The 15,860-nt window shown below is 48.4% G+C and overlaps 1 protein-coding gene across 2 annotated transcripts in view; it reads left to right on the forward strand.

Moving 5' to 3' along the window:
* Window positions 1–15,860, forward strand: part of LOC135829024 (lysine-specific demethylase 2A-like) — a 98,895-nt gene that overhangs the window by 7,913 nt on the left and 75,122 nt on the right. The window contains exon 6 of one of the 2 annotated variants that reach the window (XM_065341427.1): window positions 2,247–2,792. The exons of the other annotated variant lie outside the window; for it this stretch is intronic. Coding sequence (XP_065197499.1) covers window positions 2,247–2,281 — 35 coding nt within the window. The 3' untranslated portion in view covers window positions 2,282–2,792. Of the gene's footprint in view, window positions 1–2,246; window positions 2,793–15,860 lie in introns of those variants that run through there. 2 annotated transcript variants of the gene reach the window in all.

The raw sequence follows: 15,860 nt of genomic DNA on the forward strand, positions 1-15,860 counted from the left end.
GGGACAGGTACGGGACAGGTACGGTCGAGGGTAATACGACACCATCTACCGCCTTGATGACGGCAAAAAAAGAATAGGGATGTTATAATTTTTTCAATTCTCCTATTTTTCAGGCATTACCTGGGATTCGAACCCGCACTATCGCCCTACATGCATTCCCCCATACACTTCGCATTCATACTCATTCTTCCAAGTTGCTTCACGTTATGATCTTGCATTTGAAAGCCCTATTTGAATAGTGCGGCCAGCTGTATGTGGCCAACTGTGTTTGATGGTACGGTACGGTACGGGACAGATACGGGATAGCGCCAGGCGTGACACAAACACACAAACAAACACCAAATTAAAGCTGTGTGGACCCTGGCTAGCGCCAGACGTTACTGAAGTAACGTCTTCTGCATAGCTACGGGAATAATTACGGACTTGTATATTCTGATTGTCTGATCGCTGACAGATACGGACGCAGCGAAGCTCTCTCCGGCGCCCGCATGCGCCGAGATCCCACTGCTGTCAACGAATGACACTGCAGCCCAGTCGCCAGCGACGGCGGCAGCTGCTGCTTCGTCAGGAGACGGGAACAGCTCACAAGGCGGCAAGCCACCTCCATCACCGCCATCCTGCCCGCTCTCGGACATGGCCTGTCTCAGTTCGTATGAGATTGATGGCTTGCGACGGCTGCTGGCCGAGCTGAACGTTTCTACGACGATGGTGAGGGCGTGTCCCGAGGAGCTGGGGGATCCTGGGGATCTCTTGTCGACCGTGGAGGTAAGTTGTCGTGTGTGATGTGTGGGTAAAACCGAAGTTACCGAAAATAAATCTCCACCGAAATTTTCCGATTTACAGTAGCCTATCTTCAGGGACATACATAACTATTGGCGTGGATTTGCTTAAAGGGGAAGTATACCCTAAAATCAAATTTTCACCAGTTGTAGTATTCGGGGTGCTGAGTCGAATGGTCTTGGTCCGAGGACGCTGAGACGCTCCCTTCCTCCTTTATTCCCAATCGATCTCGCACACTTCCACGGAAACTGGGTGACTGCGCCCTACTAGATAGGGATTTGTATGGAAAAAGTCACTAAAAACGCCGTTTCGTTCTTATAAAAGCACGGATGACCGCGATTGGTCCATACGTTGTAGTCTTGTGGCCGCTGAGTCGACTGGTTTTGGTCCGAAAAGGCTGCGATGCAGCGTTCGGCCCTTATTCCCAATTGAACACGGTTGAGTGAGCGGTCACATGCTCAGGCGTACACCAGTCGCCTGGTCACCGTGCCTGCAGAGTACAATTTTCCCAGCAAGATTCAACTCATAGGTTCAAAGCAGGGAGTCGTAAGAGGCTTTTACGACTCCCTGGTTCAAAGGTTCAACTCGAGTGACATAAACGGGCCCAAACAGGCTGTAAATGAGCAAGTGACCGCTTACTCAACCGTGTTCGATTGGGAATAAGGGCCGAACGCTGTATTGAAACTGAGATTGCAAGTCCTCAGCTGCTACTGCATCTCCAAGAAAGACAGCAAGTAAGCTACAATGACAGGGGCGTCACAGGGTGGTTGGGAGTGGTACAACGGGGGGTCCGGGGGCGTCCCCCGAGAGAGAAAAAATTCGGATTTTTCGGCCAACAGGGCACGTTCTAGCGCTCTACAGCCACAAAGGAGGGTTCTCTTAGCACTTATCAGACAACCCCACTCGTACTCCAGCTCCAAAAATACTTCTCATGGATTTTTTGGTCGTACTTCGTAGGTAGCCAAAGCAAAAAGGAAGCCATTGCCCTAGAAAAAATCGCAAAACCGAAGTACAAGCGTGCTGCTTGCTGCACGTTCTAGCGCCAGCCGCTGTACAAAAACGTATGTTATTACCACAATGACGATGATATTGCTTTCACAACAATGACCACAACCTAACTGGGTTATCAGTAGGAGCAGTGACACAGCCTTACTGCTCCAAGTAGGATTTACAAGAGAGTGAAGGGAGAGCAGACCGGGCCGGTCTAAGCAAGGAAGTAATCGGCATCAGAGGTGAGCACGCAGCATCGCAGATCGTCTCGAATTGCGCATCACACCAGCGGCAAAATTGCTCCTGTGCATGCAAGTGGATTTCCTTGCACTTCTCAGTTTGGGAAATGCTCGATTATGATAATTCTGCGTGCGAGTGCACTAGCCCTGAACATACATGTAGGTGACCCGTTTGTGGTGTCTCATAACCTACCTCACGACCTTCTGCTTTCTTTCTGCATCACTTGTATCTTGCAGGTATATCATCTCGTGACGACCACATTGAAGTCTGAATTTGAAGTGCGAAGATGCTTCAGCAACCACATCGTACTTTTCCATTGCTTTCATTGTGCTTCTACTGTGCATGTGTGTAACTTGTGGGGTATATATGTGATGACATTGTATGCTGGCGACACGGTCAGATTTTGTCCATGCGTGTAACGTGCACCTGCATGTTATGCATTGAAAAGGATCTGCCACTTGCGATCCTGGGACAAGTATCAGGTCAGCTTTGTCTTGTGTGGGCTGTACCAGATTGCTATTCACTTTTCCATCTGTTGGATATGTGACTTTCTGCAAGTCTCTGGTGTATGGAGGCCACTTCTTTGCTTGTCACTTTGTTTGATATTACATTCTGTATTCGCTGCTTCCATGGCGTGGTCTGCAAACTGCAATCCTTGGGCAAATGTCATGTTTGCTATGTTGTGCTTTGGCCGTCAGCTTGTCTACGCGTTGTAGTTGAATTATTTTGTTCCACAACTGACTTCCTGAAGTACGGTGGCCACTGCTTTGCATGGCATTTTACATGAAGAATTTCCTGTTTGTGTCGTGTGCATGTGCGTATGTGTGCGTGTGCCGTGTGCGTCCGCATGTTTGTGTATCTGTGTGCGGGGTAAGCGAGGTGGGGAGGGCTGGTATGTATCAGTGTGTTATCGCCGTCTCATGCCTACATACAGTACATCGCGCGCGTGTTCATCTGACCTTCGAGGTTGGGGTGGGGAGGGAACGGAAAAAGAACTGAAATTATCCATATAAAAATCGCTCTGCGAGCGGTTCTGAAAAACCTTTACTGGCGCTGCCCCGTCGTAAAAGTAAGAAATTAAAACTGGCCCATTGTCCCCCCAAATGTGAACTGATCCACCTAAATCGCGAATGACGGGACCCAAACGCACCAGTAGCACGAGGTGGGGAGGGCACCGGATCACAGCACATCATAGGGTAACACCATCACTAGTACATGGTATCAGTGGCAGTGTAACTTTGCTAGTACACATAGTTACTTCCATCAGATATCCAACATGGGAGTTCATCTGTGGAGCAGCGTCCCCAGCTGCATCCACAGGTAGGAACCTGATTGATTGATCGATTTTATTTGGATTAGTTCTGAAGGAAGAAGTTCCGAAATGCTTTCCAAGGACCACTGTTGGGTTCTTGTTTGCAGCAACCGTCATCCCTAACGTTAGTCTAAGGAACCCACTTGTCTTTCCATGCGTTCCCTGGTGATGGTGGCATTCCACACTCTGGAATCTTGGCTATCTGGCGAGAAGAGGGCCGCAGTGCTGCGATATCGTTCACAGTGTTGTGCTCGGAACACTTTGTCCATGACGACTTCATCCTTGCTTTTGCGAAGATATGGAACGCCCTGCCAAGAGACTCTGGAGCTTGAGAAAAAGGCATGAGAGGTCACCCATCCCTGTCTTCGCTATTGGAAGATCGACTGCTTGCTGGCGCTGCTCGAGCTGCTGATGTTGAAGTGGAGAGAGACAAAGCCTCATCGCTCAGGTGTGCGGAGAAAGTCATCTGAGTTCGAGCTGTAGCTGTATGCACGATATGACGGACTTTCACTTTATGCACATAGCCACCAAAGTAAAACTCATAGACACTATCCACGGGCTTGTTCACTAGTACTACTCCATCAGCTCCCTCTTCACTGTCGTCGGCGACTTGCCCCTGCGTTGGAGATGAGCCGGCAAGCATGGTGTGGCACTCACTCTGGGAAACAGAGGTTCATCACTCATCCACTGGGACGCATGAAACGTTGGGAATGATGAAGGTACACTCGAGGAAGTGGTGCCCTTCTTAGTTCTAGGAGCATCAGGGTTCTGCATAGAGAAGTGTTCTCTACATCGACAGAGGAGAGAAGGTAGAGAAAATAAAATAAATTTCAATCTACAGTAATCCGAAATATCCACTGAATGCTGAAATCTTACCACTCCGACAACTCCTTCTTTTTCCAGACAGATACGCACCCTCATTCAGCAGAAAACTGTTCAGTTCCTTACACAACCGATCTTCATTTGACAGTTCGTCCACGGGTTCCACAGCCATCGATGGCAAACCACTCGACACTCTCTCCTCCATCTCCACAATGGAAAAACACAGTGCTCCACCATGCTCAACAACAACTGATACTCTGCACAAAAATCGAAGAGGATGCCCCATCTCGGATCACGTGACCGTTATTGTGCAAAGGGTCTATTCTAGCGCCATCATTTGTATGCATGCTCCAGCAGCACTGTGAGTTTGGTTATCACCTTTACTGGCTTTCGTACTGTTGTCAACTTCTTCAACTTCTTCCGGTATGCCACTTTTCTATGTAGAAAGTTCGCAATTGCGCCACTCTACCCTAAACATACTTATATTCATTCCTTTATCTGCTATTCTTTCCTTATTTACCTGCACTAAGGAGCTCTTATTCTTTATCCTCCCATTGAACGAAACAGCTCAGCTGTCTGGAGGATATGGAACATGTACCTAAGAAGGACATTCCTCGGTACGTACGGAGTGGTGTTGTGAACGTAGGCAAAGAGCGCAGTGTGGAGACGTGGACGGGTTAAGATTGTTCTCGTCCTCTTGTTCTGTACAACTTCATTGGGCATTGAGGAGAGGACAAGGATAAGCATGATATCCACATGTTACTGGGGAACCTGGACCTGGCTGGATAAGCACACGCACATCTTCAGCAAATGGCCTGACCATACGACGAACATCACGCAGCAAAGCACAGTGCAATGTTGGATGCACAGTGCGCATCGGCTATAGTAGAGGATTGCAGAGTCTGCTCTACTGTAGGATTGTAGGACAGCCGGGTACACGTGTACCTGGCGCAACCATTTCAACCGGGTCCGAGCCGGGTTCACATGTACCTGGCGCAACCATTTCAACCGGGTCGGAGCCGGGTACACGTGTACCTGGCGCTGTCTCACCAGCCGAGTCACATGCTTTTAAGTTTTACTCAGCTCAGTGACCTCCCCGTGGATTTGCCTCTTCGCTGGAGGCTCCATTTCCAAAAACAACACCCCAACGATCAAGCTCGAACTGAGCACGTGCACACACCGGGTACTGACTACTTTCACTTCGACGCGCGCCTCTGCATGATCTGTCACACATACAAGCAAGAGTCCATAACCCAAGAGTATGCAACTGTGATTATGGGTGCACGCGTGGCGCGCTGCCTTCATAACGTAACTTGCCTTCATCACGCTCTGAAAGCATGCATTCAAACTCTCAATTTCTCGCACGAGCCCATCCGTTTTTGCTCGATTCGTTCCAGTACCTACACAATCTCTGAATTCTGGCGCGTGAACTTGATGCGTCTAGCACATCTCAATTCTAAAATCCACCAGGAATCCACAGGAAAACTACTCAGACTACACTGTTATTATCCATTGCAAAAGAACACCGAAAGGCCAAACCGCATGGTGAAGACTAATGTCTAGACTACTCAAGGATTCTCTGAATCCTTGTGCCATTATAGAAGAGAAAATACAGAATGTGTAGTGCGCCAAAGTTAGCGTATGTACAAACATGCAATAATTACAACGTGCAATAAAAGGAGTACAAATATCCGGCAAAGGACACGAATGGTGTACGGTAAAGGAAGACACGTGTATGCATGAGTACCCTAGCAAAACACGGCTGTTTTTTTGTGCGATTTCACGCCACTTAACAATATGGCCGCCGAAAGTCTCGATTGGGCTTCAATGGCAAGAAAATTTGAATTTTCAAATCGTCAGAACACGAGTAGGCCATGGTTTCCACTGGATTTTGGAGACTAGTCAGCCCGGACAGCCCGGGGAACACGCTGATCATCTGCGTCTTGTTTCAAGCTTTCCGCTCGTACCTCACATGACTGCCTTTCCTTCAAGAAACATTTGTTCTGTGTCGTGCGACTTTGGCTTCGTTCTGGAATACTCCTTGTGTCGTCGCTGACAAACTCGGCTCTGAGAAGCCCTTCCCGATTTTTTCCCAGCTTAGATCGATTTTTTCCCAGGTAGAGGACTATCCTCTGGTTGTCTTCCCCAAGTGTCATTAGAATACGCGCGTGAACTTCTAAATACGCGCGACGAGTCAGGAGCCTGTTTTCTCTTGATTTGGAAGACAAAATGGTGTGGCCCTTTAGTTGCTGTTGAGTGTAGAAGGCTGCTTCCTGCTGTAAATTGCTTAGTCGGCATGTGGGATATTGTAGAAGAAGACAGCAGCCGGCCAAGTGAGCTTGAAATTGTGATATCTACCCTATTGTGCGTTGAACGATTACGAAATGTCTAACTTGAATGTTGTACACGCGAGCACGCCAAGCAGAGGCTGACAATCACTGGCGAGATCAATCTCCAGACTGCCAGGAGTACTTCGAGCAAGTTTGAAGCGGAAAGACAGCTAACTGGGCAGGCCAGGACGCCTTTCCACCCTCTTTCTCTCTCAAATTGCCGAAAAGTCGAGTATCTCGCTCAAGCGCTTTCAAAACTTTTCTCTTGGTTTCGCGTCCCAAATCGTGGAACCACGCGAGGATCGACATGAGTTTCTTGCAAAAACGCAAACTCATCGCGTATTTGTACTATTCGCACAATGTTACATAAATCGCACCGAACGACGCCATATTGATAAGTGCCTGCACGTGAACAGCCGTGAAAAGTGGACAAACCTAACGTAGATCCACGTGGTACTTATCGAGTACCGACGCTACATATTTATGCAAAGAAATATCAAATAACATATCATAAAAGAATGCAAATAATTTAATTTCAAAACACATGGAAAATCTCCGTAAAACAAATCGTTAAAACCGGAGGCTTATCGCAAATCACTACAATACTCCCCCACCAGTGGACGGAAATGCAAAGAAAGTCCACGAAAAGAGAGGAGAGAGAAACGACAATGGTGAAATGTAAGAATAGTGATAACTGTTATATGCAAGAATGTTCACAGTGAATATTTACAAGTAATGTACAAATAGCATAGCCACAGAATCAACAGTCACTCAATGAGCTTCAAAGTGTACGTACCGGATAGGCTGAGGAGGTCGCTGGGCATGAAGCGACTGAACAGGAACAGCTGGAGTGGACACAGTTGATGGCGAAGGCATATGAGCTGGTTTCAGCCGATCAAGCGAGATGGTATCCCGTCGACCATTGACATTAACCACAAAGTGCTTTTCAGCACGACTGATGACTGGATGTGGGCCAGTATATGGGGGTTGCAGTGGTTTCTTCACAGCATCTGTACGAATGAAGACATGGGTGGCTGACTGAAGAGCAGGGGCAACGTGAGTAGCTCGAGTAGTAGGAGCATCTCGCGGCTCGACAGGGCGGATGTCACGCATCATGGTCCGTAGGGCAATGGCATACGGAGCAGCTGACGGAAGAGACTCAGATGAGGATGTGAAGAATTCACCAGGCAAACGGAGGGTTGTACCATAAACCAGCTCGGCAACACTGCAATCTAGATCGGTGCGTAAAGCGGAGCGAATACCGAGGAGAACGAGCGGCAAACGGTGAAACCAGTTGGCTGATTGGGTAGCGGTCAGAGCAGATTTAAGCTGGCGGTGGAAACGTTCCACAGTGCCATTGCTCTGTGGATGATATGCTGTCGTGCGAATGCGATTAGAGCCAAGAAGACTGCATATTGACTGGAAGAGAACAGATTCAAACTGTCGACCACGATCTGTCGTGATAGTTGACGGCGTACCAAATCTGGCAATCCAACCAGAGACCAGATTGAATGCGACGGTTTCCGCGGTGCAATCATGGAGAGGAATGGCTTCCGGCCATCTAGTGAAGCGATCAACACAGGTGAGTAGGTACGTGAAACCTTGTGAAGATGGAAGTGGTCCGACCAGGTCAATATGAATATGGTCGAAACGAGCAGATGGTGGCATGAAGCGACTAAGAGGGGTCTTAGTGTGACGATGAACTTTCGATCGTTGGCACGACAGGCAAGAACGAGATCAGTTGCGCACATCACGGTTCATGGAAAGCCACATGTATCGAGCGGTAACGAGACGTTGTGTAGCACGAATACCAGGGTGAGACAAATTATGCAGCATGTTGAATACGGGTTGGCGGAAGTCGGGAGGTACGTACGGGCGAGGTGAACCAGTGGAGGTGTCGCACCATAGCAACTGAGAAGAGACAGGCGAAGCAACTTCTTGCCACACTAAACTGGACGAATCATTATTTCGGAGAGCGATGAATTCAGGACAGTTGCTCTGAGCGGTGGCGAGAGCAGCAAAGTCGACTGAGGATGGCAGGACAATAGCATCCAGTGGTCGTGACAACATGTCGGCAACGACGTTCTGAGTGCCCTAGACAAAGCGGATATCAGTGGTGAATTCGGCTATGAAGGACAAGTGTCGTGCCTCACGGGGAGAATGGCGAGTTGACGGCAAGTGAATGGCATGGGTCAGCGGCTTATGATCGGTCATGATATGAAATGACCGGCCCTCAACATAGTGGCGAAAGTGCTTGACAGCTAGATACATAGCCAGTAATTCGCGACCAAAAGTAGGATAGCGGCATTCAGTAGGGGAAAACTTCTTGCTAAAGAAAGCTAGCGGCTGCCATGCACCATCGACAAACTGCTGAAGCACAGCTCCGACACAATAGTCAGATGCATCGCACATGACATTGATGGGTGCCTCAGGGTTAGGGTGCGATAATAATGTAGTGGCAGCTAGAAGGCATTTCACCTGATCAAATGCAGATTCAGCAGCTTCAGTCCAACAGAACGAGGAGTCATGCTTACGTTTGCCGATGAGCAGATCCGTGAGAGGATTCACGACGGCGGCACAGTTAGGTAGGAAACGACGGTAGAAATTCACCATACCTAGGAACTCACGAAGCTGACGGAGAGAAGTTGGTGGTTTGAACTGCTGAATAACCTGAACACGTTGGGAAGTCGGCTCAATACCATGACGACTGACGTTGTGGCTGAGGAACTCAATGGTAGAAACAGAGAATACTCACTTTGCAGGATTAATGACGAGGCCGTGCTCTTGCAGACGCTGTAAGACCAAGCGGACGTGCTTGCGGTGCGTCTCAGGATCCGAACTGGCAATTAGGATGTCGTCAATATACACAAAGCAGAAATCCAGGCCATGCAGCACTTGATCAACGAAACGCTGAAATGATTGGGCTGCGTTCCGGAGTCCGAAGGGCATACGAACAAATTCGAATAAACCAAATGGAGTCGTAACGGCCGTCTTCGGGATATCATCCTCTGCCACTGGTATCTGGTGGTATGCACGAACCAAGTCTATCTTGCTGAAGACTGAGGCGCCATGAAGATTGGCAGAGAAATCATGGATGTGCGGTATCGGATACCGGTCAGCCACAGTTGCACGATTCAGGCCACGGTAATCACCACATGGGCGCCAGTCACCATTTGGTTTGGGAACCATGTGCAATGGACTGGCCCATGGGGAGGACTATGGTCGTATGATGCCCGCAGCGAGCATGTGGTCAAATTCCCGACGAGCTACAGCTAAACGATCAGGAGGGAGACGGCGAGGCTTGGCAAATACCGGTGGGCCCGTGGTGACCACATGGTGCTCGACGTTGTGTTTCACAGGTGTGTCGTAGTTGCAGGGGCGGGTGACAGATGGAAACTCATTAATAAGAGCGTTGAACGAACTATCACCAGAGACTGGCAAACAACACGTCGGCTCAGCGGAGGACGAGACTAGACCGCACACGCTCAAACTGGTGATGCCATCTAACAGTTTACGACCGTGTAGATCTACACTTAACCGAAAGTGTGCCAGGAAATCTGCACCGATAATAGGTGATGTCACATCAGCAATAATGAACACCCATTGAAACTTACGACGCAGGCCGAAATATACCGTTACTGAGCGTGTACCATACGTCAGTATGCGAGAACCATTCGCTGCTTGTAACGCATAATCAACTGCATGGCGAGAATCAGTGGCAGATGGTGGTATAACGCTGACCTCGGCGCCGGTGTCCACGAGGAAATCGTGCTTGGTGAAGCGATCGTGGATGAATAATCGGCGACGAGACGGTGCAGGGCCGGGGGCAGTGGTCGCCTTCACCGACCGGCCTGGGAGTTTGACGGCTGCACAAAGGTAGCTGCTCTGGCACAGGGTGGGACGCAGCGACGAGCGTTGTCGCCAAACTTGTCGTGATACCAGCACAATCCTGAGGACTTACGGGACTGCGACGAACTGCGCGAACGGCCGTAGTTTCGTGTGGGCGATCGAGATGCTGAACGCCCACGAGTACTCAAATCTTGCATCTCTCTGCGGAGGGCTGCGACCTCGGCACGCAACACCGCCAGAGGTTCAACAACGGGTTCTGGCACAGTAACAGCACGGACATGTGGTGGCATGACTTCCATGACACGGTCAGCTAGCAGAGATAACTGCTGTATATCAGACTCACGACTGGCTGCAAGTACTACTCTACACTGATCAGGCAGACGCTTCATAAATAACTCCTTGAGGAATTGGCTATCCACTGGAGTATCACCAGCTAGCTGTTGCAGTCTGCGCAATAGGGTAGAAGGCTTCTGATCACCAAGCTCTTCAGCAGATAGGAGCTGGTTGATCCGATGTTGAGCAGAGGCAGAAGTACGCTGGACCAATGCTTCCTTCAGGTGAGTGTAAGGGCGGTCGCTGGGTGGGTTCAGCAGTAAATCCCTTATCTGCATGGCCATCTCCGGTTGCAGTGCACCAACCACATGGTGGAAACGGGAGCGCTCACTAGTTACTCGTTGTGTGATAAATTGAGACTCTACCTGGAGAAACCACAGAGCTGGGTCTTGAATGTAGAAGGGTGGAATCTTCAAATTAACGGTTGATACAGTCTCAGGACGAGGAGCAGGATCCGATTGTGCTGCAGCGGCAGGTTGGGATCTCGTAGCTACATCAGTAGCGGTGCTTGAAGGATCGCTGCCATTACCGGTACTGTCCTGCACTACTTTCACTTCGACGCGCGCCTCTGCATGATCTGTCACACATACAAGCAAGAGTCCATAACCCAAGAGTATGCAACTGTGATTATGGGTGCACGCGTGGCGCGCTGCCTTCATAACGTAACTTGCCTTCATCACGCTCTGAAAGCATGCATTCAAACTCTCAATTTCTCGCACGAGCCCATCCGTTTTTGCTCGATTCGTTCCAGTACCTACACAATCTCTGAATTCTGGCGCGTGAACTTGATGCGTCTAGCACATCTCAATTCTAAAATCCACCAGGAATCCACAGGAAAACTACTCAGACTACACTGTTATTATCCATTGCAAAAGAACACCGAAAGGCCAAACCGCATGGTGAAGACTAATGTCTAGACTACTCAAGGATTCTCTGAATCCTTGTGCCATTATAGAAGAGAAAATACAGAATGTGTAGTGCGCCAAAGTTAGCGTATGTACAAACATGCAATAATTACAACGTGCAATAAAAGGAGTACAAATATCCGGCAAAGGACACGAATGGTGTACGGTAAAGGAAGACACGTGTATGCATCAGTACCCTAGCAAAAGTGGACAAACCTAACGTAGATCCACGTGGTACTTATCGAGTACCGTACGCTACATATTTATGCAAAGAAATATCAAATAACATATTATCATAAAAGAATGCAAATAATTTAATTTCAAAACACATGGAAAATCTCCGTAAAACAAATCGTTAAAACCGGAGGCTTATCGCAAATCACTACAAACTCCAGTTCCGTACGAAAGTTCATTTCAAACTGGAGGGAAAGTGCGGTGTTTGATTTTCCGCAGTGTGCGGACTGCAGCTGAATGATGTAATGAAGGCAGCGCGCCGCGCATCTGGCCCATAGAAAAGGCGAAGGACTAAAGGGACCCTCACTTAATTTTTTGCCGACTACCCGCCAAAAAACACATTTCGACACGCGTGTGTGCTGGACGTCTGCGCGTGCACGACAAGACGTGTGAGCTGGCTGACAAGTGAGAGCCAGGGAGTCGTCAAGTACCGAGGCCTCAAGTACCGTATACCATGGTATACCGGCGTTTGACGACTCCCGGCCTGGTGAGAGCAAACGCTGGCGGGAAAGGGAACCTATTTTGTAGATCGATGGGTTGAATCTGAAATTGTGGATCTACACGAGGTTTGTTTTGATGTTCTGATACTTGTTGTAATGGCTAGTGATCTTGCAAACTGTTAACTGTTACTGTGACTTTTCCAAGTCCTGCTGATATACCTTGTCAAATCAGATGCCCTGTAGTAGTCTTGGTGGAAGCAGACTGGAATGCGTTGAATTCGTAGCTTCTGAAATTGAAATTTATTTTTCTGGAGTGACACTGACAAGCGATGACATTGGCGACAGGAGAACTTTGCTTCCTTCCAGGAGAGCTGCATCGCAGTCGGATCCTGTCCATACACATGCGATCATGCTGTGTTGTAGACAGTGGAGAGCTGATTTTGACCGAAGAAAATAGTTTTGAACATTCAGGAAGAGGATATTGTTGCTGTAGCTAGCTGACAGACATAGCCTGTGGCAGTGGTGTATGAAATCAGCTTGCAATGTCTGTAGCAACTTGATCATGCAGAGAGGGAGCTGAACTGCACACGCACTCGCTACTGCTCTCGCAAGATGATTGGCTTCTCTCCAGCGATCCAGCCCCCTCAACGCATGGATCCACTGCACTTTGTCGTCGAACACATCAACACGCCTGTTGACGTTCACTGGGAAAGGTATCACTTCATGATGAGGAGCACACAGCACTCGTGGAGGCTTGTGCCGGGTGAGTGGCTTCTCTCCAGTGATGCAGGCCACCTGGAGGCATCGGGCCAAGTGCGTTCTTTGCCGCAAGGGCCATATCAAAACAGCAACACCAGCAATGCCACCACTTCCCGAATTCAAGACAACTGGACCACATCAGTCATTTGCCATAATTAGTGTCGGCTATGTCATCCCCTTCTATGCACGCCAGGGTCGAGATCGGTCACAACTCAAAGAGATATGTATGTGTGTTTACATGCCTGCTGACTAGCGCTTGTCATTTCGAGGTTATCTCTGGACAACGACGGTTTTCTCCTGGCTCCGAGACCCCGATTCACCATGCGACGTGGTGTGCCACAAGAGATGCAATCGGACAACGGTACCAATTTCCGTGTGGCTGATCAAGAGGTAAAAGCAGCTGTCAAGTTTCTCGACAACTTCAGACCAGCAGCAGAAAGGTCATACCGCGACATTACCTGGTACTTCAAGCCACCAAATGCACCACACTTTGGTGGTGTGTTCTAGGTAATGGCCAAGGCAATGAAACTAGTGCTGCATGAAGACCTTCAGCTGCTATTGCCACAACACTTTCTCATTGGCCATGCTAGGGCAACTATTGCTGCTGAAGCCAACACATCTACAATGACTGAATCTCACCCAAGAAAGCGCTGGGAGTTTGTGCAACGTGTTGTAGATCAGGTATGGAAACGTTAGCTGAAAGAGATTGTTCCGAAGATAAGCATCCAAGTGATGTGGTTGCTTCAACAGCATCACCCTAAGGAGATATCGTGCTTGTGATGGATAAGCACACCGCAACTGCACACTAGCCACTTGGACGTGTGCTTATGAGCTATCCAGGTAAGGATGGTGCTGTTCGGATAGTAGAAGTTTAAGTAGCTGGGAAGGTACACAAGCATGCAGTTCATCATCTTGAGCCACTGGAAGTTAAAGGTGCAAGTACTGAGCGAACTGTGATTGTTTTCATATTCATAGTAAAGAAAAAAAGACCAAAGAACTACACATTATGCTACACTGTCCACTAACACCACCAGTTACTTGACAATCAGCTGATGCAATAACAATAATTATAACATTGCACCAAACTGACCGACAGTACTGACGTTCTACACAAACTGGCTATCAGCTCTAGCACGTCTTGTAGGTCCTTGGTCCTTTTCTTCCATCCGAGTTTTCATATTCAAGTTTTCATATTCAATTGCCATTGTTTTTGTCATGTTTTTCTTCTTGTTGTCTTCGTCTTTTACTCACCCATGTGATATTTATCACTTTTCTTTCACGAGGGAGATATGTTAGATTTAATTTCCTATTTCTGTGTAATTTACATGTACTACTGTGTTCGATGGTGGTGAACCATGATGCATTGATCATCATGAATGCATGTGACATGCGTCACAGATCTGGTTTCTATTGCTGGCATCTATTACGCCTGACTGCTTTCCGCCTTGGATTTTGCATTCACAACTAAATGTACAATTATTTCTGCATGGCTACATGCATGTACGATGCAATGCTGTTAAAATTTATGTTGTTGCCTGTTCATACTGTCCTGGAGCTGGAAGGACGCTAGTCTTGTATTGAAGACAATGGTAAGGGGGGGGGGGTGTTATTGGAGTTGTTCATGATCAACAGTGTATCTGCTAGGCACATGTTGCATCCATTGGTCCTGTTTGAGTGACAGTAGGCGTGCAACCGGACAATGTTGGTGAAAGGCTGCATTACCAAAGAATTTGGAGAGAGAGAGAGAGAGAGAGAGAGAGAGAGAGACACAGAGAGGGAGATGCAGTGGATTCACGCTTCAAGGGGGCCTGCATCACTGGAGAGAAGACACTCACCCAGCACAAGCCCTATCAAAAGCCACGTGCAGTTCATCATCGTTGAGTAAAACAATCACCAGTGCAAGCTGAATGGCATGCTCCATGCCTCGCTTCAACACACCGCGCGGTATTTTTCACGTAGCTCATCATGCTTCAAGGTAGCCTGCATCACTGGGGAGAAGCCCCTCACTCTGTACAAGCCTTCACGAGTGCTGTGTGCTCCTCATCGTGCATGGAGTGACACCTTTTTCCAGTTATATCTACGTCAGGCGTATTGATGTGCAGATAAGTCATGCATTGAGGCAGCCTGTATCACGGGAGAGAAGCCAATCACCTGGCAAGAGCAGTAGCGAGTGCGTGTGCTGTTCCTCATCGTGGAGTACTGTTAAAACTAAAAAAACATGCGCCAATGGAAGTTGCTTCAGCTCCTTCTCTGCCATGATCAAGTTGCTACACAGGTCCTCATCGTGGAGTCGTATCTTTTCCAGTGTACGTCAACAGGCATGTTGATGTGTTCCGCGACAAAGTGCAGTGGATCCATGCTTTGAGGTGGCCTGAATCACTGGAGAGAAGCCAATCACCTTGCGAGAGCAGTAGTGAGCGCGTGTGTAGTTCCTCGCCGTAGAGTAACGTAGAACATGCACAAGTGTAAGCTGCATGGAACCCTTCACATCTCGCTTCAGCTCGTTCTCTGCCATGATCAAGTTGCTACAGACCTTGCAAGCTGATTCCATACACCACTGCGACAGGGTATGTCTGTCAGCTAGCTACAGCAACAATATCCTCTTCATGAATGTTCAAAACTATTTTCTCGGGTGAAAATCAGCTCTCCACTGTCTACAACACAGCATGATCGCATGTGCATGGACAGGATCCGACTGCGATGCAGCTCTCCTGGAAGGAAGCAAAGTTCTCCTGTCGCCAATGCCATCGCTTGTCAGTGTCACTCAAGAAAAAATAAATTTCAATTTCAGAAGCTACGAATTCAACGCATTCCAGTCTGCTTCCACCAAGACTACTACAGGGCATCTGATTTGACAAGGTATATC

This window comes from Sycon ciliatum, chromosome 13, assembly GCF_964019385.1.
Source record: "Sycon ciliatum chromosome 13, ocSycCili1.1, whole genome shotgun sequence".
NCBI lineage: Eukaryota > Metazoa > Porifera > Calcarea > Leucosolenida > Sycettidae > Sycon > Sycon ciliatum.